The 23,904-nt window shown below is 39.6% G+C and overlaps 1 protein-coding gene across 1 annotated transcript in view; it reads right to left on the bottom strand.

The window, feature by feature from the left end:
* Positions 1-4,659: 4,659 nt before the first annotated feature.
* FAS (Fas cell surface death receptor) overlaps positions 4,660-23,904 on the bottom strand; it is a 27,794-nt gene continuing 8,549 nt past the window's right edge. The window contains exons 2-9 of the mRNA XM_081105219.1: positions 18,787-18,952; positions 13,338-13,475; positions 12,154-12,262; positions 10,108-10,166; positions 9,882-9,953; positions 8,379-8,440; positions 7,409-7,433; positions 4,660-6,653 (exon numbers count right to left, since the gene is read on the bottom strand). Coding sequence (XP_080961345.1) covers positions 6,316-6,653; positions 7,409-7,433; positions 8,379-8,440; positions 9,882-9,953; positions 10,108-10,166; positions 12,154-12,262; positions 13,338-13,475; positions 18,787-18,952 — 969 coding nt within the window. The 3' untranslated portion in view covers positions 4,660-6,315. The remainder of the gene's footprint in view (positions 6,654-7,408; positions 7,434-8,378; positions 8,441-9,881; positions 9,954-10,107; positions 10,167-12,153; positions 12,263-13,337; positions 13,476-18,786; positions 18,953-23,904) is intronic.

The following is a 23,904-nucleotide window of genomic DNA, read 5'->3' as shown; positions in this document are numbered from 1 at the left end:
CCTCTGTTCTGTGAGACTGGTTTAACTGGCACTTTATTCCTTAAACCTTTCTGTATTGTTTGAATTTTCTAAATGACTATGCATTGGCTTCATTAGGGGGGAAATACAATTAGTGTATTTGCTGGGTTGTACTTGAGAATCACAACCACAAAAACACAGGGAGTCATATGCTCCCAATGCTGTTTCAGGAATGAGTTAGGAATTGACTAGCTCACTAGTTTTTGTGGTCATTCGTGTAGCAAACTTTTCATGAATGCTTACACATGCAAGATGAGTCCAACATACCTCCTACCCTCTGCTTTTAGGGCAATAAGCTTCATATATAACTAATTGCAATGATAGTGATAATTATGACACAGTAACAGGTTCCACGTTTGTGTGAACCAGGCACTGTGCTAGTTCACACAAACACACTCATCTCTAATCCACACTACACAAGTGGAGGAGGCACATGAACCCTGCTACACAAACAGGTATTGGGTACCACTTTACACAAACGGGTGCCTGATACACTCCACAGATGCTGGAGTAAGAAAAGTGTCTTTGGCCTGAGGTACTAGAGAAGGCTTCATACCAGTACGAGAGGTGGCCTTCAGCTAAGCCTGGAAAGAGGTTGGCATTTGACCTTCGTTGACAAGGAGAAGAGAATTCCAGGTCAAAAGTAATCCAAGAGAAGGTGCAGAGCACAAGCAATCATTAAATCTGGTGGCTGGACCATTTGTTAGAATCGTTGGGGAGACTTTCAAATGAGATGTGTTTGACTGGGCGCCCACTGAGAGAGGGCTTTGAGTGCCAGGTTTAGAAGACAAATCTAAATCCTTGCAATCCATAATCTGAGCTGCATACTTCAGACAGCGGGATTTGTGACAGGTGGTGGGAGGTTGCCACCCAGAAAAGAAACACTTTCTGGCTACTCTCACTTCAGTGCACAGAACTGATGGCCCTTCTTTCTTCAAAATCTTGTTATCTTATTGGCCGGCATTGACTAGTGTGGAAACAATCTCATTCCTTTTACCATAGCATCTTCATTGAGAAGAGAATGAAAGGAAAGCATGAAATGAGAGCAGTCTTAACCTTTTACTTGGTACCATGTCATCCGTCATAGTGTTTGACTGCCCTCTTGTGGCCATTTCCTGAATTCTACTGTAGAATCATGTTTATTTCTTTGGGGGGGGGGGTATTTTTATAAAATTATTATCAAATGTACACTTAATGCATCATGGTGCCACTTTATCATGTTTTCTTTTATATATTTACTATTGAAAGCATTACAGATGTTCCCCCTTCCTCCCCCCCATTGCCTTCTTCCACCGGGATCCTGCCTGCCCCATTGTCTGTGTCCTTGGGTATATGCATATAAGTTCTTTGGTTAATCTCTTCCACTCCCCTCCCCACTTCCCTCTGAGATTCATCAGTCTGTTCCATGTTCCCATGCCTCTGGTTTTATTTTGTTCATTATTTAATTTAGTTTATTTTGTTCATTAGGTTCCTTGTTCGTTATTTTGATATTTAGATTCAATTATTGAAAAATATGTATTTATTTCTATTTTATTGTTCATATTGCCTCCCTCCTCCTCCTTCTTCTTTTCAAGAAGACCCTTTACCATTTCTTGTAATATTGATTTGGTGGTAATGAACCCCTTCAGCATTTCATAAAATACTGGTTTGGTGGTGATGAACTCCTTTCGCTTTTTCTTGTCTATGGAGCCCTTTATCTGACCTTCAATTCTAAATGATAGCTTTGCTGGGTAGAATAACCTTGGTTGCAGGTCCTTGCTTTTTATCACTCTGAATATTCCTTGCCACTCCTTTCTGGCCTGCAAAGTTTCTGTCAAGAAATCAAGTTTGTTTATTTCTAAAGCCAGAGCTTTATATAAAAGCTGATGTATATCCAAACATTATCAGCTCTTTGTATGGTCTTTTCAAGCATCCAATTTCACGGATGACTTATAAGTATCACTCATGGGCCCATGGGATGCTGGAGATGAGTGTAATCATAGGAAAGCTATATTCAACACCACCCCATGTGCTGTAGGTGGATATCTCCTTTAACCCCAGAGCAGCTCCACATAGCAGCTTCTATTATTATCCTTCTTCTAGAAGTGAGGAGACTGAGGCCTAGAGAGGTTAAGTGATTTCCGCAAGGCGGCAAGGTCCCAAATCTCCAAATGTACTATTTTTGGAGCCAGCCCTTTTCATCACTCGAAAGGCCTTACAGAGTATATAAGGGGACTACATGCTCGTGCGTATGTGCACGCGCGCGCGCGCACACACACACACACACCAAATAAAATCAAATAATACAGAGTGCTTATTGAAATGATTCCAGGGGAGGTCCTGAAGATAGTCACAAATAACTTCAGAAGAGACTTGAGGCTTTCAGAGAGTAGGTAATGGCTTCTCGAGGGAGCCAGTGGAATGTAGTGGAATTTGGGGTGGGGAAGTACAGGATGCAAGTAGTCAAGGACAAGATCTGGACTCAGAATAATGGTGTGAGAAACAAGGAGTGTGGGGCATCGAGGAAGCAGTGGGAAAGAGGCTGGAATACTGCAGAGGGAGAGGAAACGAACATCTTGAAAGGCCTAGGATACATGTGATAAATTTAATGACATGATCATTGTTCATGAAAAAGATGAAGCTCCCCATATAATGAGTGATCAGTCGCTTACTATTATCTTTCCTACCAAAAGGCAGTCACAAACCAACACAAAAGACGAGTGCATACACTTGTTCCTTAACTAACTGGCTCATTCAAGCAATACTGATTGAATGAGCATCGATTCTGTAAATCATGACTTCTGCCCTCGGGTGGCTTATGGCCTAGCAAGGGAGAGACAAACAACTATATACAAAACGGCATAATATGTGACCACATTGGAGGTACATGGTTCAGACATCAGGGTGGCATTCCATTGGAAATGGCATTAAAGCTGAGACCTGATAAATTGGAAGTAACAAGACAAAATGGGGGAAGAAGCAAGAAAGCAAAAACTCAGAGGCAAGGACGAACAGGATAGCAGTGTTGAGGAACAAAGAGTAATTTGACCTGGCTTTAGAGTGGGAGAGGGGAAAGTGTTGAGAGAAGATGCTAGAAGGGTACATAAGCCCAGGGCTCATAGGGCCACTTAAACCGAGTGTAGATTCTATTCTAAGATCAACGGGAAACCAGAGGATTTTAAGCAGAGAAGGAACACCATGAAGTTTGCCATTTGGAAAGATCATGGAGGCTGATGTTTGAAGTATGGATTGGAGAGGCAAGAGTAAAAAGATAGAAGGCCAGTTAAGAACCTCAAACTCGGGAACATGGCTATGACTGTGGACATGGGAGCAGTCCCACTCAGGTGACACAATGAGGGAAGGAGCCATACCACCGAGGCCAAGGACCTCCCCAACTTCTGCCCTCCTCCCAAAGGAACCCCAAGTTCTTCGCTGGGACTCACAGTGAGCACATCATGTTCTCTAACTCGACTTCACCTTGCAAAGTAGGACTTCTGCTTCTGACCATGAAGAATAACCAGTGCCAGACTTGCCCCGCGCTGTCTACCGCTAGAAAACAGGACAGCAGGTAGCACAGACTGTGACCCTCCAGAGAAGAAAGCCTAATGAGGAGAGCCCGATGACCACTCAGACTTTCTGCCCAGAGGCACTTTCCAGACCCTGGCCCAGGAGGGGACCCTAAGCAAGGCACTGTCACCTTGTTGAGTGGAGGCAGAGGTTTGAGTTCAGGAGACAGAGGCTGCCAGACTTTACAGAAACCGAGAGCTGAAAAAGGAGGAAGCTATGCAGAGCGAGAGCTCCAGGAATCTGTACAGGGGTGCCCTGGAGCCTCTGACTGAACGCCCTGTGCACATGCACAGGGAGGACACCAAGAGCCAGGCAAAGAGCCGCAAGGCACTGTCGGTGAGAGGTATTGACTTTCCCACCAACCAGAGTGAAGAGACCTCATTGAACAGACCCAGGAAGGGGCAGGCCTGACGGGCCAGCACAGAGGCAAGGCTGCTGAACCTGTCCTGACAAAGATACAGACCTGAACCATCTAATGTGCTGGCCACCAGCCACACGAGGCTATTGAACCTTTGAAATGTGGCTAAACTGAGATGTGCTTGTGAGTATAAATAAAATACAATCCAGATGTTGAAGACTTTAGTATATAAAAAAAAAAGAATGCAAACTATCTCATTAATGGTTTTATACTGATTACATGTTGAAATGATAATACGTTGGGCATAATGGGTTAAATAAAATATATTATTAAAATTAAAATTTTAAAAAGAGAGACGGTCCAGTGGTCACCAAGTAACCACAATGGAAAGTATGCAGAAAAGAATATTTCAAAATCCCTATTGAGCTTTCTTATGAATAAAACCTACCTTTTGAAATATTTACTTTCTTATCCACATTTCCAGTGCCTTACATATAATGCTGTCAAAATAAATCATCACATAATAAATAATAATGTGGTTTTGGGGAAGGTTTTTTTTGGCAGTAATGGCCTATGAAGGAAATTATTAGGAGTTTAAAAGGTAAATACTCCCTGAGAGATGAAAGAAAGCTTTGAAGACTCCTGAACAGGTTACAGTTAGCCGTGGTTAGAGAAATGGAAACAAACAAACAAACAAAACAAGTTCTTAACAAAAAAGGATAACCAGAAATACCAAAAAAATGATTTTAATTAAACATTTTTACCTACATTTTACATTTCCGAACATCAGGGGGAAAATTTTCCTTCAGTGGAAGCTGTTTAGGTATTTTGAGACCTCTGTTTCAGTTTATAACCATCTTCAGTTTACATCTATACAAATATAAATACTATTTATTAAAATTCACATTAACTTACATTTTTTAAAGTGTCTAAATGTAGAAGTGAGGAAGTGGCAGTGGGGAGAGGGGCTTGTTTGTCTAAGATACTGCAGGAAATAACAAGTCCTAAAACCTGGGTATAAGCTGCATTTGTAGCAAGAGAATATATGGGGAGTCATTGAACATTTTGTGGGGGACAGGGCAAGATAAGAAACTACCTCATTAGCTTTGGCAGGCAACATGGGTCCTTGAGTACCACAGAGCTACCTCTTATGAGAGCAGTGAATCTCTCCAAACCAGGCTAGACGTTTCTAAGAGCAGCATAGCTTACAGTGGCTCATCGTGTTTCATAGATAGTGCTTCCAGGTTTGGGAGTGTAGAGGCTCTCAAGACACACATCAAGAAAAAAAACGAAGAGAAGATGATGCTCTAGGAATACTTCCTGATGGAACTGTTTTGGCACCTGAGAAAGTGGTCGATTATTTTGATGCAGTAAGCTGGCATACAAATATACAATTTCAAGCATAGCTGAGTTGGCATTTTCTATGTGAATCCAAAATTGAAATCTTTCACAATGAAATGCCAATTATCTATGTAAACGTCTTTGAAGTAGAACCTTATTTAAATTCTGCATTCAGAGGTATACACAAGCTTTCCCTGAATATGCTGAGTTTCAAACAAAGTTGACAAATACTATTGCAAAATCTCTAGAATCATCCTCCAGGAACTGGGAAGGTTAGAGGCAAAGTTGCTTTTTCCAGTGATGATGACACTGCATCAAGAGGTCATAGCTTCTGTTGATGGATGGGGTCAGCCTGTAGGTAGACCTTGTATTCTTGTACAGTAATTATATTCACATCTACAGAATCATACCTATGAATAAAACCTACCTTTTGAAATATTTACTTTCTTATCCACATTTCCAGTGCCTTACACATAATGCTGTCATAATAAATCCTCACATAATAAATAATAATGTGGTTTTGAGGAAGGATTTTTTTGGAAGTAATGGCCTATGAAGGAAATTATTAGGAGTTTAAAAGGTAAATACTCCCTGAGAGATGAAAGAAAGCATTGAAGATTCCTGAACAGGTTACAGTTAGCCGTGGTTAGAGAAATGGAAACAAACAAACAAACAAACAAAAAACCAAGGTCTTAACAAAAAAGGATAACCAGAAATACCAAAAAATGATTTTAACTTTAATTTTTTTTAATCTAATAAAGTATTAGATACTAGAACGTGACCCCAATGTTTTGTCTTTGCAAACACACCTATGTGCATACTTAACATGCCACTGCATTTATTCTTAATCGGGCATGTCTAGATTTTAAATAGTCTTGAAGACAGAATCATGAGGTCCTTGAAACACATAAATATGTAGCCCTGCAAGTATAATAAATGTAAAAAGGAAAATATGCTCAGTAAAAAGTTAAGCAATATTTGAGCCCTCACCTAACTTACCTAATTTTTCTACCTAATGTCTGTACTCAAAACTGAGTTAGTTGTTTTTCACTTTAGACCAACCTTTGGCTTTCATTTTCATTTGTGATGTTAGTATTTTCACGTTTACTAGTAATGTCATTGAGGACTATATCTTGAATTTTATCTGCGTGAGCACAAAGTTTGATTTTTTTGAGACCTGTAATCAAAGTGGTAAATGCGTCTTTCTTCCCGTGAACTTGATACCAATTACGGAGCAGCTGGACCTTCTGTTCAGCTGTATTTTGGAGATTGTCATTCTTGATTTCATCTATTTTGGCTTCTTTGAGACCATTCTTCCGAACAAAATCTCTAACTTCACTTATTGTCATTTGCTCAGCAATAGTGCTAATGTAATCAGTCAAGTCAATGTCTGAAAAAAAAAAAGAGAATAGTCTCTGAAAATTGGTTCTGGTAAACAAAATTGCCATGATTGGAAGCCATTTATTTCTCCTCTTATAGTACTTAAGAATACAGGTTAGTCCTAGAGATCTAAGGAGCTGATAGGGAAACGCAAAAACAGAAATAGCCTTGCCTTCTAATCCCAAGACGTCCTATATCCCCAGTAATTTGCTCTATGACCTGAACAAGATACATAACATCTCTATGTCTTCTTTTCTCATCTATCAACAGGTTGGAAAAGATCACCCCTAAGGTCCCTTATAGGTCTGATGTTCAATGACCTACAAACCTAATACATAGGCAAAGGGTTTATGATCATCTTATCTCTGAATCACAGCTCAAAAAAGGGAACTGAATAGAATAATAATTTGTTGTTACAGAGCTGGTACACACCAATAATAACTGAGTCTACAATTCAGATTACCTCTAAGTCAATTTAGGCAGAAGTTCTATAATACACCTAAATGTTTGTAAAGGAAAATTTTCCAAAGCCTCAGAATATAGTGTTTTATTGCTACCTCATTTATTTTTAAACTAGGAATATTAGTTATAAATTTAAACAAACTGCCTAAAAAACCCTGGATGGTGAATGGGAAGAACTATAAGTTCAAGGAATAGCGAGACCCTACAATATGCCACTGAAATTAGCAACATTATCTTACTCTAAAATTGGCCTGCTACTCCTATGGAAGCCAGCTCTATGAAATAAAATGATAAAAGCCTTACCTGAAGAAATCACTGGGAGCATTTCCTGGACAGAAAAAAACAACAACACATGGACAGAAAGAGAAAAAAAAATAAAAATACACTCAGAATAGTCTAAATGTAATCTTTAAATTTTTCCTTAATACTGAAGGAAGTACAATCAGTTGCTTGATATATAAAATTAGCTAGACGAAGTGATTAAGGATTCTTTCATCATTCAAATTTTTATTCTGAAAGGTTCCAGCATTTCCAGAAACTAAAGAACATTAGCTTATGTTTTACACATTCAAGGAATCTAGGGAATTCATGGAATGTTCTGAGGTTATGTTTCATATAGACTAACGAAAACAAACATAATAAACATAATCATTCAAAAACTCTTTTTACGGTAACTATTCTTCCTTTTGACATGAGAAAATGGTTTAAATTGAAATTATTTTGTACTATATTGATTTTAAAAACCCTAACTTCCACTGAGCCCAAGCCCTAAATGAGAAAAAGCATTATTCATGAAGTGAACTGGTTTATCTTCCCTGTGTAACTTTTGCTATTTGAAATGCTTTGATTCCATGTTGGAAAAGAAATATGGCGGGGGCTATGGTAACGAGAGGCTGGAGAAAGTTGAGCTGTGCCCTATGTACAGTGGGCTGTAAGAGCTGTGTCTGTTCGGGCTTGGATACCGAATCCATGCTCTGGTAAAGGATGTCTGTAGTTTCTCTGCATGAATAACACCGATGTGGGACATGTTGCTTGGCCACATCCTTTTTCCAACTCACCTTGAGCAGCCTCCCACTTAAGTCCTGTGTTAACTCTTAAGTTGTACGGAGCTTACTTATATACTGTGCCTCATATCTGAATTACTTTTTGATGCCTTCTAACTCATGCACACACAGACACAATAAATGCTTGTTTTAAAAAAGTAACAAATATAAAGTTGAATTACTACCCTCTCTATGTTTTTAAGAAAGCTGATGCATGTTTCAACACTTACAGTATCTGGAGATGTAGGTTCAGAGAGAGGAAGATTATTATTCCGGCACCATCTTTTCACCCCTAAAAGATGAAAGAAATTTCTATCAGACTCAGGTCTCAGCCTTGGGGGAAATACTACTGTTACACTAGAGAAGTGTGAGAAAAAAGCAGAAATTCATTGAAATGTAAAGTGACCCTAAAATACAGAATTGTCCTGATTTTGGACAATCTCACCCCACCAGGTCAAGTGTTCTGGAGATATGCCACATATTTTAAAATAAATATTTTTATTGATTTCAGAGAGGAAGCGGGGGGGGAGAGAGAGAGAGAGAGAGAGAGAGAGAGAGAGAGAGAGAGAGAGAGAGAAAGAATCATCAATCAGCTGCCTCCTGCACTCCCCTCATTGCAGATCGAGCCCACAACCCAGGCATGTGCGCTGACTGGAAATCAACCATGACCTCCTGGTTTATAGGTTGAGGTTTAACCACTGAGCCATGCCTGCAGGCAATATGCCACACCTTAATTGAGACATCCAATTACCTCACAGTGGCCTAGCCTAAAGCTGGCTTTTGACTTATTGAATGACATCACTATTTCCTCTCATCAACCTGGAGCTACATGTCATGGCTACAGCAGGGCATATAAGCACAGGATAAGGAAAGCTGATATCAGCTTGCCGTGGAGTGGCATTTAATGCCCAGAAATTCAGGTACATGCACTCACAAATAACTCAAATATACACACTCAATGAATATCTGCCTTGAAGTCAGTATGAGATGGGAGAAAGGAATGTGTAAGTCTGCAAGCATGGTTATGGTATTTAAACATAGAATACTGTATGTATTTTTAGCTGAGCAACCTCTTTATCTTCAGCTAAAATGAAGAAACAGAGCCTATTCCAATTGGATGCTTCAGAGTGATTGAAAGTTGCATCACCCTGTGTTTTAGAAATGATTAAAAGGAATTTTTTTCTTGTGTAATTATGATTACCCTCAATTTGGGCTTATTTGGCTTATCTGCTGATTTTATTCCCTTGCATAAAATGCATTGCACAATATTTTAATTTATGGTGGATAAATAATAAAATCATGGAGTTTGAGCAAGGGTGAGGAGGCGCAGAGAAGGACAAATTTACCAAGTGTCTCCTGCAATGCCTTTCCCAGCAAGGCCCTTGCTTCTTAATGTGTTATCTTAATGCACAGGACCATCTCAATGGACGGTGAAAGATTACTTTTGATTCTTGGCAAACTTGGCTGCTGCCAGGATGAAAACACAGTGAGGATGGGAATAGCCATTCCGTGCTCCAAAATGGTTGGTCAAAAACTGTAGCTGAGGGATAATATTAATATAATCTATTCTTTCAGTGTTCATGTGTGCATTTGGTGGCCGGAATTAAAAATATACCAAGGCTAGCTACCTACCCGGTGGAAGCTTTTTAATAGGTTGGAGACAGAGGGGAATTCTTTGAACAAGTCCTTTCCAAGTTATTTCAATGTGCAACTTGAACAAAGTAAGAACTTACACCACAATATGAATGCAGCTGCTATTGGAACCAGGACCAGGAGCCACAGCAAGTGTAAGTGAGATGTGGATCCTGTAGATTGGAACATGGGACATTTTACATGAAAATGAGCAGTCTTTAAGATTAAACAAGGTACTCTCAAAGAATCAAAAGGGATTGGCTTTTCTTCATATTTTACTGTGGGAATAGGAGGAAGGAGAGTCTACTCATTAAAAAAAGTAATAACCTGCTTTACATCTGGTGTCATTGGTTGGTGTGCAATCCTCAATGATTCCATGTTCACACCTAAAAAATAAAAAAAAATACAGAGAAAATGCAAAAAGCCTGGTGGGCTAATTCCTTGATCATTTTCAACGACACACTATACATCTCGGGTCATCGTAGTCATTTTTCCATCTCTGGCAGACATATTCCCCCAACTATTTCTAGATTAGCATGGTAGAGCTGGTAAAAATCTGTAACATAATTTAGATGTTTGGATGAACAAAGAATGACTATGTTTTAAAATACCCAGAGTTAAAAGAAGGTAACAAAGTATTGGCAGAAAAGAAAAAGAATGAAATAGATCCTGACATAAACTTAAAATTGGTCATAAGCTGTGCTCTTAAAAGATTAGGAGACAATGATAAACTACCAAAAGCAATTTCAAAGCAGTCCCATCGAACAATAAAAATGGCCAGACAACAGCCACTACCCATGATGCTCCTGAGGTAGCCTACTCCGCTGGGCCTTAGAGGGCTCGCTCTTTAACACCAAGTGGCCATTAGGATACTCAAGAGGTTTCCATATTTTTTTTTCAGACAAACACTGACCCAGTCTGAATTAAAGCTGGGCTCTGTCCATTACCTAACTCGGTGAGTTTGAGCAAGTTACTTAACCACCGCAAGCCTGTTTTCTCACCAAAAACAAGGAGACAGTATTACCTGCTTTTTAGGTTATGGTGAGAAGAAAATCAAATCAAGATTATGAAGTATTTAGAACTGCTATTGTTGTTATCATTTGACTTACATTAGTCCCTCCCTCCAACTCCAATCCCTACTTCTGTCATCATGAGAGCTGTCTCAGGTACTTGGGGCTAGAAAGGAGAGGCTAGGTTAAGTGCACATACCTTACATTTTTTCTAGTAAATAAGAGACATCAAGTATAATGTTCCTACTTTTCAAGCCTACTAGGTGAACTCCTAAGTGACTCCTAAGATGATTACAAGTTTAAGGAGCGGTACATGGATATAATCTTAATTATATTTATGTGTATGCAGAACAGTGTCTTACAAAGTAAAAGCTATTTTTATAATACATATTACCCAATCTGATGTTCACAAATATGTGACCCATAAGACAAGTGATGATTGTCTGCATCTTAATGTGTGAGGAAACTGAAGCTCGGAGAGGTTGAGTGGTCTGCTTAAACTTACTCTGTTAGTCAGAAGAAAAGGTTAGCCCTTGCCAGTTTAGCTCAGTGGAGCATCGGCCTGTGGACCAAAAGGTCCCGGGTTCCATTCTGGTCAAGAGCACGTACCTTGGTTGCAGGTTCCTCCCCAGCCCAGACCCTGGTCGGGGCACATGCAGGAGGCAACCAATTGATGTGTTTCTCTCACATCAGTATTTCTCTCTGTCCTTTCCTCCCTCTTCCACTCTCCTTAAAAATCAATGGAAAAATATCCTCGGGTAGGTATTAACAGAAGGAGGAGGAAGAGGAGGAGGAGGAGGAGGAGGAGGAGGAGGAGGAGGAGGAGGAGGAGGAGGAAAGTGGCACGCACAGTCGGGTTTTCTAACTGTGGGTCAAAACCAAGCTCTTTAGCATGAAAGACAAGACCCTTCCTGATCTGGCCCTGGCTCCTTTTCAGTCTTTCCTACACTCCAGCCAGGTGCCCTGTTCTCTGGAGCTGCCCCTGTCTCTTTGCACCTGCTGGTTCCCTGCTTGAAATGTCCTTCAGATCCATGCTCACCTTCCTTCAAGACTCAAGCCCTGTGTCATATCTTCACTGCATCTCCCCCAGCAAGGTTGAAAAGTTCACGCCTTTTTGAAATGTCCTTGCCTCTAGCCTGAGAGCTTCGATGCCGGAAATGTGTCTTGCTCATATGGTTAGTTTAAGTGGCCAGAACTGGCCAGCCCACAGGAGGTTCAATACATGTTTGGAGCCTGGATGTCTGAATAAGCAAATGGTTATCCAGTTGTTTGGAGGCAAAGCAAGACTAGAACCCAGACCCTAGGAAGCCATTATCTCTCAAGGTATATCTAGTGTTTTAATCAGTAAAAGACCAAAACTTACGTGCTGCAAGGGTTACAGTGTTCACATGGAGGAGTGTTACAAAAATACTTTGATTTACATCTGCACTTGGTATTCTGGGTCTTGGTACAGTTTTTTTCCACTTCTAAGCCTAGAAATTCAATTTGTAGACCGTTAGTCATAGCAGCTACTTATACACTGGCTATGGAAATGATGGGCAGGAGCAGCATAGATTTTTGAGATCTGCTGCTTATATGAGCAGTCACACCATCATGACTTTAGGAATACAACTAGTGTTTACATACAAAACAGGCAACCCCAGGTTGAAATCATTTAGCAGAGTGTTAAATGGATAGACAATCCAGCAACTAAGAAAACCCTACCTTTGCTTAAATAGCTCCCCTGTTCTTCTAGTCTAAAGCCTGGCTACTCAAAGTGTGGCTTGTGGACCAACAGCCTCAGCATCACCTGGTAGCTTGTTGGAAATGCACATTGTCAAGCCTCACCCTGACCTGGGCAAGCAGACCAAGGCCAAAGCCCACCCTTAGAGATTAGAGATTCTGATTTAATTGGTCTAAGGTGGGACCTAAACATTGGCATGTCTCATAGCTCCCTGTGTGATTCTAATGTACAGCCAGGGTTGAGAAACATTGCTTTAGGGCTCTAATGGAGACAAGAAAAACTTATGTCCAGAGATTTCTTAATGTCAAGCAAAACTGGGAGTACTTCTGTTACATTTTAATCTGGGCCCTCAAAATAGATTGGGCTAGTCATGAAAATCCAGGGGTCCAATTGGAATTATGAGGACAAACTAGATCCCCAAAAAAGGTGAAGCATCCCACCCACCTCTCAGGATCTTCTGTCCTTGCATTTGAAGGTTTCTGAGTGCTCTCTGGCCATGAACAAGAGCCATTGCACATGCATAAATCAAGGCAGGAAAAAAAGTTTCTGCACTGTTGACTGGAGCTAATGAACCCTGTTCATAGGGTTCATATTTAGTCTGTCTCCTCATCTGGGAGACCGCCCAGACTCGGCTCATAAGAGTCTAGCCCGGCGATTAGTTCAGTCCCTGACCCTGCTTTACCCGAGTCAGCCCCATCCTACCCCTTCCTGGATATAAATGTAGCACCCGAGTAGGTCCCAAATTCCAATTATAGGTATATTATGAATGATTTTACATGGAGCATCACAATTAGTCACTTTCAATGGCTTTTTAAGACTCGTACCATGCTCTCCATCACAAATCCCGCATCTTCTGCATGTAGGAGAATGATGTTCCTTGTCTGTGTACTCCTTCCCTTCCGAGCAGGGCTCACAGACAAGTTTGTCCCCATCAGCTTTGCAGTCATCCTTTTTCCGTTCACCTGCCAAAACAAGAGACAGAAAAATGGAGCAAGTATTTGAATGCAACAGCATGGGAAGTATGCAGGTATGGCAGCAAAACACTGCTAAGACAGGGAAATTTGGCTAATGATCTATAGACAATAGAGGAGATGCTTATTGTAAAAATCATGTCAAGAGACAAAAAGTCTCCCAAGACAAAAGCTGAAAGAGTGATGCAGGATGATTAACAATAGTAACATGTGACAGAAAACGGAGTGGGGAGGGGGAGGCTGGAATGACCAAATGCACCAGGAAAAAAAAAAGCCTTATTAACTTTTTTGGTGGGGGAAGGGAGAGGTTGCTAGGAGATAGCTGCTGCTGGCCACTGAGATGACCTAAAGCATTCACTTTTTTCTGGCTTCTCATTTCATTTTCCAAAGTCCACAGATGCGGATAAGAGTACATGTAAGGAAAAGCACATTTGAGGTTCTAAAGACTTTGGTGAAATCTTTAGTAGCCCCGTGAGCTTTAACAAGATGCTTCATCTCTCTGAGCCTAAATTTCTTCATGCATAAGATGGAGATAACACCTTGCATTGCTTCCAGAACTGCACAGGGCCTGCCTAGTAAATGCTCACAGTCCCTCTTCTTTCTATTCCTTTGCCATTACGGGTCAGAGTATGTTGTGGTGGGCAGGTATGAACATATTTATAATAAAATTTATCATCAGATCTGTCATCTTAATGCATACAATTTCAAATGATATTCCCATTTGCTTTCATTGACTTTAACAATAAAACAAGTCATCATATTGCTGTGAGTAAGCATTACACAACACTGCCTTTTCCTGGAAAATATATTTATTTAACAAGTGTTTATTAAAGGCTATTGTGTTCCAGGCACTACCTAGGAGCTGGAGGTACTACAGGAAATAAGCAAAGCCTCGGTCTCCAAGACTTCATAGTCTCAGGGTAAAAGCAGGCAACACACAAATAAATATATGGCATCAAGTGGTATTAAGTGCTATGGGGAAAACTAGATGATGGCAAAAAAAGATAGAGAATGAAAAAGGAAGTGTCAGAAAATATAAAGGGGAATGTACGAAGAAGCATGACTAGTGACTCCAATTACTGATGGTATAAATAATTAAGAAGAACAAGAAAAGTCTAATCTGCCCTACACACATGTAGAGCAAACATAATTGATGGTGTCATTCCCAGGCATATGACATTCTCAACAACCTCGTATCATTCTTTTGACAAAGCAAAATGCTTACTACATAAACAAATTAATGTAAACATATGACATTTTCGTAAACAAGGACATTATTCCGTCAATAGAAAAAAACCTGGAAACCTGGAATTGAATCCAAATATGGTACACTGGGGCTCTATAATGCTGTGGCAATACTTGAAAGAAAACCAAGCCAAAGTACATGTTATTTGCTTGCCAGTGGCATTATCCTAGTTTCGAAATGAATTGTCCTCTTTGATGAACAACCCTGCAGAATGTGCCTAGCACAATGCCTACAACATGTCAGGGAGAGAAAAAATCACAGGTTTCTTTCTTTCCTCCAACGTATACAACCTAAATTTATCAAAATATAAAAATGAGTAGCTGTTTTCTCGAAAATAATACATTTTTCTTCTGAGTATAATTGTACATAGGCTCATTGTAGAAAGTTTGGAAAAGGCAGGAAAGTACAAATAGCACCAATATATTAATTAGCCTGAGATAATCATTTTATCATTTTGGTGCATTCTTATAATACCAATGTATACATATATACATGTGTGTATATGTATATGTAATATGTATGTGCATATCTGTATATGATATAGTACACTGTAAAATTCTTATTGGATATGGTATGTGGCAAGGACTTTTATGATAGAAAATCACTAAAAAAATAATGTTTGTTTTTGTTAATCTTCACCTGAATCCTCCCAAATCCTTTTTGCCATTGACATTTTTTTTTTTTTTTTAGAGTGTGGAAGGGAGAGGGAGAGACAGAGAGAGCAAGAAACAGTGATGTGAGAGAGACACACTGATTGGTTGCCTCCTCCATGTGCCCCAACCAGGGCCAGGGATCAACCCTGCAACCAGAAGGCCCTTGACCAGCATCAAACCTAAGAAAATTTAAAGACAACAATAATCTGTATGAGAAGCTTTCTAGATTTTTATAATTTTATAATTTTTCCATTGATTTTGCCCTCACCTAAGTCATCAACTCAGTTTAGCAGCTCACCTTTACTGAAGTTCTCCAAAGCATTCAAAGTAGTTTTCACAGAACTAAAATCTGTCTTCTCTTTATATTCATATACCATTGATTATATAATATTTAATAAAATCATATTTACATCACAGATTTGGGAGCAATTTGAATACTAATAAAGCCTAAAATTCAACAGGAGGGACTAGAAGTGGGTGGAGTGTTCAGCGTGTGTTGGACGCCACCCAGGACATTTTAGAGATGGAGCAGGGAGAACCAGTTCATTCAGCCAGCAGATTAGTTAGAAATCCCCGAAGGAAACACTTTCAACAATAAAAAATTTAAAAAGAAGAAAAAAGAAATCCCTTAAGGGAATTTGTGTACATTGAGGAATATATTAGAAATATATCAGAAACCAAGACTTTGATTAACCATAACATTCTAGCTTTTGACTACTCCAAAATTTACTTAATTCCACATCATTGATTAGCATAATGAAATGTCACACATATGGAATTTCCCTTTATTTTGACCATTTCTTAAAACATTTTCCTATAAATTGATTTCTGTATCAGTAGGCAAAAAGGTCTTTAAGTTTTTGACCCACATACTCCAATTAAAAAGAAATGATGGTATATATGCTTTCTTAGCTCATAAGCAAACTAACCAGGGCTGAAATCACCCCTTAAATGAATGTGAAACAAAGCAAGACCAAACAAAAGCAAGAAGACCAAATCCTTGACAATGGACATTCAAAACATATTACCTTTGTTTTTATTTGCATTTTAAAAATATGAAATATTTATATATGCACCCCTATGTTCATAGCAGCACAATTCACCATAGCTAAGATTTGGAAACAGCCTAAGTGCCCATCAGCAGATGAGTGAATTAAAAAACTGTGGTACATCTACACAATGTAATACTATGCTACTATAAAAAGGAAGGAACAACATGGATGGAGCTGGAGAGCATTATGCTAAGTGAAGTAAGTCAGTCAGAGAAAGATAAATATCATATGATCTCACTCATTTGTGGATTATAATGAACAACATAAACTGATGAACAAAATCAGATTCAGAGATAGAGAAGCATCAATTAGGTGCTCAAACCTCAGGGGGAAGGTAGGGGAGGGTGGGGGTTAGGGTAAGAGATCAACCAAAGGACTTGTATGCATGCATATAAGCCTAACCAATGGATGCAGACAACAGAGGGTGAGGATGAGGACATGATCGGGGGGTTGGGGGGGCAATGAGGGGATAAGAACACATATGTAATACCTTAATCAATAATAAAATAAAATAAAAAAGAAAAAGAAATGTAAGATTTAAATCCACAGGACAAGTTGATGTGTTTAGCAAATTATCAAAGGTCAAGACACATTCTTTTTTTCCCATTTGGAGAAGAGTAAAAGGCCTTAAGTGTAGAGGGTTGGGTTATAAGGGAGATCTTCTATAGCATTATTAATGCCTGGAGAGAAGGCCAGGGAAGACTTATAGAATCCTATATAATAGAGAGAGAATATGCTAATTGACCCTCATGTCATCACAAAGATGGTGGCACCCACAGCCAATAAGGGGGGAATATGCTAATTGACTGCCATGCCCTCAAAGATGGCAGTGCCCACAGCCATAAGATGGCTGGCAAGGGAGGGAAGTTGTGGCAATCAGGCCAGTGGGGAGGGCAGTTGGGGGTACCAAGCCTGCTGGGGAGGGCAGTTAGGGGAGACCAGGTCGGCAGGGGAGGGCAGTTAGGTGTGACCAGGCTGGCAGGGGAGGGAAGTTGGGGGGACTGGGCTGGCAGGGGAGGGCAATTAGGAGCGACCAGGCCAGCAGGGGAGGGCAGTTAGGGGCAACCAGGCCAGCAGGGGAGCAGTTAGGTGTCAATCAGGCTGGCAGGGGAGCAGTTAGGTGTCAATCAGGCTGGCAGGCAGAAGCAGTTAGGGGTAATCAGGCAGGCAGGCAGGTGAGTGGTTGGGAGCCAGCAGTCCCAGATTGTGGGATCGGGCCTAAACCGGCAGTCAGACATCATCCAAGGGGTTCCAGATTGGAGAGGATGCAGGCTGGGCTGAGGGACACCCTTTCCCAGTTCACGAATTTTGTGCACCGGGCCTGTAATCTTCTTATAAACAGCTTGAGCGCTGGGATTCTGGGAGGCCAACCATGAAACCCTACATAATCCTTTATGATTCTGCTAATCTGTCACATAAATCCATGTGTTGTTTTCCTTTATCTTCCTGTCTTACTTCACAAAGCAGCAAGAAGAGATTCATATCTGTATGAAATAGTCGTCAGTTTACTCCATGTTGAAAAACAGCTTGCACAATTGCATTCTACTTAGCTTCCAATTTGCTGGTGTTTGAAGGATTTCCGATCTGAAACTAGTTTGTATTTCAAAATACTGATGTTTAAAAACCGTTGGTTTTTGTCTGTTGCTTTTCTAGCTTGGCTAGTTATTAGGCTGCAAAATGCAAATGCTGTTTGCAGGCTTCAGTGTCTCTAGTTGTGCAGAAGGACTGAAATACTTGCTTTCAGATTGCCACAATTATTATGAAATATCCTAATCCATTCTGAAATGATGAGCTTTAATACCTACAAATGAGTCTTCTTTTGCTAGTGAAAAATGCAGCTAAATAGATAAATCCTCTCATTTCAGAGGTACATAGCATTTATAAATTATACTTATTTATACCCACATCCAACAAGTGTGATAAAGATGAATTAAACGTGTCTCTTTTTTTTCCTTTTAATCCTCACCCAAGGATATTTTTCCATTGATTTTTAGAGACAGTGGAAGAGAGAGGGAAAGACAGAGAGAAATATCGATGTGAGAGAAACAATTGATTGGTTGCCTTCTGCATGAGAGCCCAGGTCTGGGCCAGGGAGGAGCCTGAAACCAAGGTACATGCCCTTGACCAGAATCGAACCCAGGACCCTTTGGTTCGCAGGCCGACGCTCTATCCACTGAGCCAAACCGGCTAGGGCTAAACATGTCTTGGTAAAATAATTTCCTAGTTGGTTTTTGTTCTTAGTAATGCAATTATCCAGAACCAAGTGCTGTAAAAACATTTTCTTCATCATTACGATATGCTATTCATCACCTTGATTCTCACTCTAATTGCTGCATGTGTGTGTGACATACCAGGAAGACATGGCCGACAGCAGAAACTGCCCTCACGCTGTTGGCCTTCCGGGCACCCAGACTCTCTTTTGGTAATGTTCTTACTCAATTTCAACAGCTCAGGGTAGGTATTAGTCACTTGGGCATTATCAGCTTTAGTCGATGATTCAGTACAAATGGCAAGTATCTGCAAAAGAAAAGCATGAAGAGAATTTTACTGGCTTCTGATCTAAAGAACTTGGTAAGCAGGATAAACTGCCCCAAATGGCTGTACTTGCCACCGTACACAGGCAAAATCAGTGTGGGCCTCCACCCTCCTATTGTGTTGACCCATCTCCAAAAAAGGAGCAGGTCCATTAAAGGACAGTTCAGATGTCGGTTCTCCAATCTGCCCTAGAAACAGCATCATGAATGGGCTCTGGGCTCAAAAGTAAACACTGGCTCCCACTTACTAGCCTGGTGACTTTAAGTGAAGTCACTTAAGTTCTCTGCGTCTTTGTGTTTTTTATTTACAAAGTGCAAATAATCTCTTCTTCATGGGTTTGTTAATTGAATAAAATAATGCACTTAAAGGTCTTTGCACAATTCTTGGCTCATAATAAATAAAAAGTCAATAAGCAGTATTATTGTCAATTATTATTGTTACCATTATTATAAAGTTCCACTGAGGGGCAGCATAGTGAAGTAGGAAAAACCATGACATTTCAAAATGACTGCTGTTTGAATCCCAGCTCTGCCACCAACATGTGACTTTAGGCAAGTTTTATAACCTCACCGGTCCTCAATTTCCTGATCTGTACTTCCTGTCTTGAAGGGTTAAGGGTTATTGTGAAGGTAAAAAGTGATACTTTCTTCCAAGCCTGGCATGTAGCTTATAGCATGTTCTATTTCTTCCCCTTTTATACATTGTCATAGAATCAACAGTTTTGATGAATCCTTCTGGTTATCAAATCATACAATAAATCTAACAGAATTTTCTTCACCTTTGTTCAGAAAAAAAGGAACTTCACTTAATAGAGAACCAATCTTTAATCTATTTTTGGCTCCTGTCTTCTGGAGAGAAAAGTTCATCCAGTGATGTTGTTTCAAATTTATCTGTTATAGACTAGAGTTCCTAGAAAAATGTTTGGGCCCTGGCCAGGTGGCTCAGCTGGTTGAAACATCAGCCTGCACAACAAAAAGGTTGTGGGTTCGATCCCCAGTCAGGGCACATATGTTTCTCCCTCTTCTCCTCCCCTCACTCCCTCTCTCTCTAAAATCAAGAAACATATTCTCAGGTGAGGATTAAAAAAATGTTTGGAAACACTTGATGGTAATGTTTTTCCCCCAGGTTTCCTACTATTTATTTATTTTTATTTCTCTAAACATGAATTCAAATAATCTCTCATCTTTTGTGCAAAATGTACATTCTATTGCCAAGCATCAAAAAATTTAAACTATTAGTTCTGGGGATTTTTTCTCATGGTCATTTTTCATAGTTTTCATGGCATCTATATTTTTTGTATTTTATGATATAGCGATAATACTGACATCTTCTGAGTCACGAGAACTAAATGTGCTACACAGATAAATCACTGCCACAGGAATCCCTATCTCTTCCCTTTCAGCCCTTCCCCCTGTGGTCACCACGCCTGTATCCCCTTCAGGTCACAGGATACCATGGGACCTCCAAAGAAGGAAGAAGGAAGATATGGCTGTCCACTTTCCCTCCTCAGATGAATGTATTTAAAAATGCATTACTAATATCTAGTCTTCCAGGAGGGAAAATAATACCAAAATAGCAAGAAAATATCTGACTTGTTCAAGGTCACTCGTTAGCAAAAGATAAAGAGCTAGGACTTGTCTAAGTCTCCTAACGCCTATTACATGTTGTTCCCTTCCACCCAAGAGGTGAACTTACCAGAGAATACAGCTTACTTTCTATATGAAAACAACTCTATCTAGAGAACAACTAAGACACAGATCAGAGGAATTATATCTGAATATGCTGTCTTTACTATCAAGCTACTGAGTCTTCAATCCAACAGACATTTCTTGAGTCAGGTTCTGAGACTAAAAACATTGATTATAATAAAAAGTGAATGTTTAGTTTCCAGAAGCAGATTTACACATGAGCATGTGATACGTAATAGATTGAAAACTTGGGGATGTTGTACCCTTAATATATGCATGACTCTTACTTTTTAAAACACATTTGAATCTATGATCTTTTCATACAGCTTTGAATAAAAAAATGTATTACCATCAATTTATCTTTTCAGGACAGTTCCCTACTTCTTACTTTCTCTACAGGTCATCCTGCCTTCCTGTTAATATCAGTCCTTCTTCTAGATCAGAGAATTTACAGCTAATAAATAGCAATTGAATTGGACACTCTAGAAAATAATAATGCAATTGAAAGCATACCAAAATGTTTAATGGAAAGGGCTTTCACAAGAAATCATTCAAATTTTTACGATCCTTATTCCATTATTACCTCGTTGTTCTATGTGGTAGCCTGGAATTAAATATACTAACCATTTAACATTGCAGATATTGCCAGCACATGAAAGCATCCAGAGTTGATACCCAATTGTGTGTGTGTGTGTCCAGTGGCTAGAGGACCCTATCTCTCTTGGTATGCTAATTTTACCTAATATTCATGAGACTATCTTATGACCAGGCCCACAATCCTTGGTTTAAATGATCAAATGCTCAGGGACACAGCCCATTTTATATCTATGGAGTATTGCATTAATGCTATTTCTGGAAAACTGCATATACTCAGCTTTCTGGAGCTGTCTAGAAGAAACTACCTAACTCATTTTGTTTTAGCTTTCAAGTTCTTGATTGGAAATCAAAATCTACTGTGCAAAGTACATTCAGAATTGGAGCAATGTGCACCCTGAAGTATAGCACTGAAGAGACACAAATATCCTGGCCACGAAGCACAGATACCAACCTCACTCATATTTGTTCACACCTGCTTCACAGAGTTTAATTTCTGGAAACATTCCTTATTTAGTTCAGCATCAAAAAATTATGTCAAGAATGAAAAAGAAAGCTGGGTTTGTGACTGCTGCATGATGAGATGTAAGCAGGGCTCCATATAGCTTGTATTTTTTAAAAGTTTTTGCATTAGCTCAAGATTGCAGTATGCAAAGATGTAACCCAAACTTTCCAGGCAGAAGCTGAGGCATTTTGACTGTGACAAGGCAGGAAACCCACAAAGAAGTAAATGAGCTGAGTGCTCAAAAATTTTTTAATCAGAAAAATCTCTTAAAAAGGTGTAAAAATAAGTTAAATCAAACTCTGAAATGTGAGTAAACTAAAGCAAGTAATGAACAAATGGGGGGAAAAGAGGAATCGAAATAACTTTAAATCTCTGTCATAACAAAGATTAAAAATCAGAGAAAACTCAATTGTATATTCTTCGGGGAATAATAATATTAGCTACTCCATTAATCAATGATTAAGCGAATACTTTGTTGAATACCTACTACATGCCAGACAGATACCTTGGAGTAAACAGATAAAGATTCTACTCTCAAAGAGTTTACATGTAAGCGGTCTACTTCTAACCAAAGCCCAGAAGGGAGTTTATTCAAGACAATCACTGTGCTCAGAGACTGCAGGAAAATGCTGTGTTCACCAAGGAATATAGTGGTCATCCAGAGGGTGCAGTGCTGGAAGGTCAGGGGTTAAGAAAATAGAAAGAAGGGGGAACAGAGGGAACATTTCAATAATAAAGAAATGTTTTAGCAGAAAATTATTATATTTTTTTAAAATATATTTTATTGATTTTTTATAGAGAAGAAGGGAGAGGGATAGAGAGTTAGAAACATCGATGAGAGAGATCGATCAGCTGCCTCCTGCACGCCCCCTACTGGGGATGTGCCCGCAACCAAGGTACATGCCCTTGACCGGAATCGAACCCGGGACCCCTCAGTCCGCAGGCCGACGCTCTATCCACTGAGCCAAACCGGTTCGGCAGCAGAAAATTATTTTAACACAACAAAATGTTGAGTGTTTAGTTCTAGTTGGCAAGACTATGAGTGAGTTGTTGTGGGTGTGTGTGTGTGTGTGTGTTTGCTTTAACACATGTTCTTCTATACGGGACAAGTGTTAGTTGTATAATAAAAAATAAAATAAAAAGGGACAACGGTAGAGGTAGCAGGATGGCGTTAAACCTAAAGATATTTGATTTATCATTTGTGCTATTCTTTTTCAGTAAGATTAGACAATCTGAATAATAACAGTAGTGAATCTGTAACAGCAGCCTTGTATTTGGGAGGTGGAAAATATTCTAAATTATTTGCACTTAATTATTAGCACTTAATCCTTCATATAAATTTCCTATCTTTTGCTGTGCTAGGTTTCAATAGTAGTCCTATAATTTTACTAAATCCAACACCATAACCATTCACCTTTAATTGGATATATTTCCTTAATTGAGTGTTAGTATCCAGTATAATAAAATAAAATTATTAGTCATTTAAAAATGCATGTTAATAAAGTGACTTAAAAGTTAGATATCTCAAATTGAAAGTGGACATTTTAACTCCTTGTGGGGAACTTCTAACAGAATGGTGAGAGTAGGTGGATGATGGGGTTCCAGGGAAAAGAGTCCCCCTCTACTTACCATGCAAACTCTCTTTCAAAATTCAGCTAAGAAGTAACAGAAGGCAATGGGTTACTTGTGAGGATGGTAGAAAGATAAAGTGAGATTTTTTTTAAAGTGTTGCCCTGGGTGGTTTGGCTCAGTGGATAAAGCGTAGGCCTGTGGACTGAGGGGTCCCAGGTTTGATTCCGGGAGGGGGCACATGCCTGGGTTGTGGGCTCGACCTCCAGTGGGGGGCATGCAGGAGGCAGCCGATCAGTGGTTCTTTTTCATCGTTGATGTGTCTATCTCTTTCCCTTTCACTTCCTCTCTGAAATCAATAAAATATATATTTTTTTAAAAAGTGTTGACACCAGCAGTCTCTAGCTAATTCCTAAGATCTTAGTCATATAACCTGAAATTTGGTATTTCACTTTATTTACCATTTTAGAGCAGAAAGGGTTTTATAGATGACCCAATTCAAGCCCCTCAGAGGAAACTGCGCCCCCAAACTCGTGTAGAGATTGGTCCACAGCATACTGCTACCTCAAGAGAGTCAG

The sequence above is a fragment of the Myotis nattereri genome (assembly GCF_964212035.1).
Source record: "Myotis nattereri genome assembly, chromosome: 13".
Taxonomy (NCBI): domain Eukaryota; kingdom Metazoa; phylum Chordata; class Mammalia; order Chiroptera; family Vespertilionidae; genus Myotis; species Myotis nattereri.
This window is presented reverse-complemented; position numbering and strand designations above follow the sequence as displayed.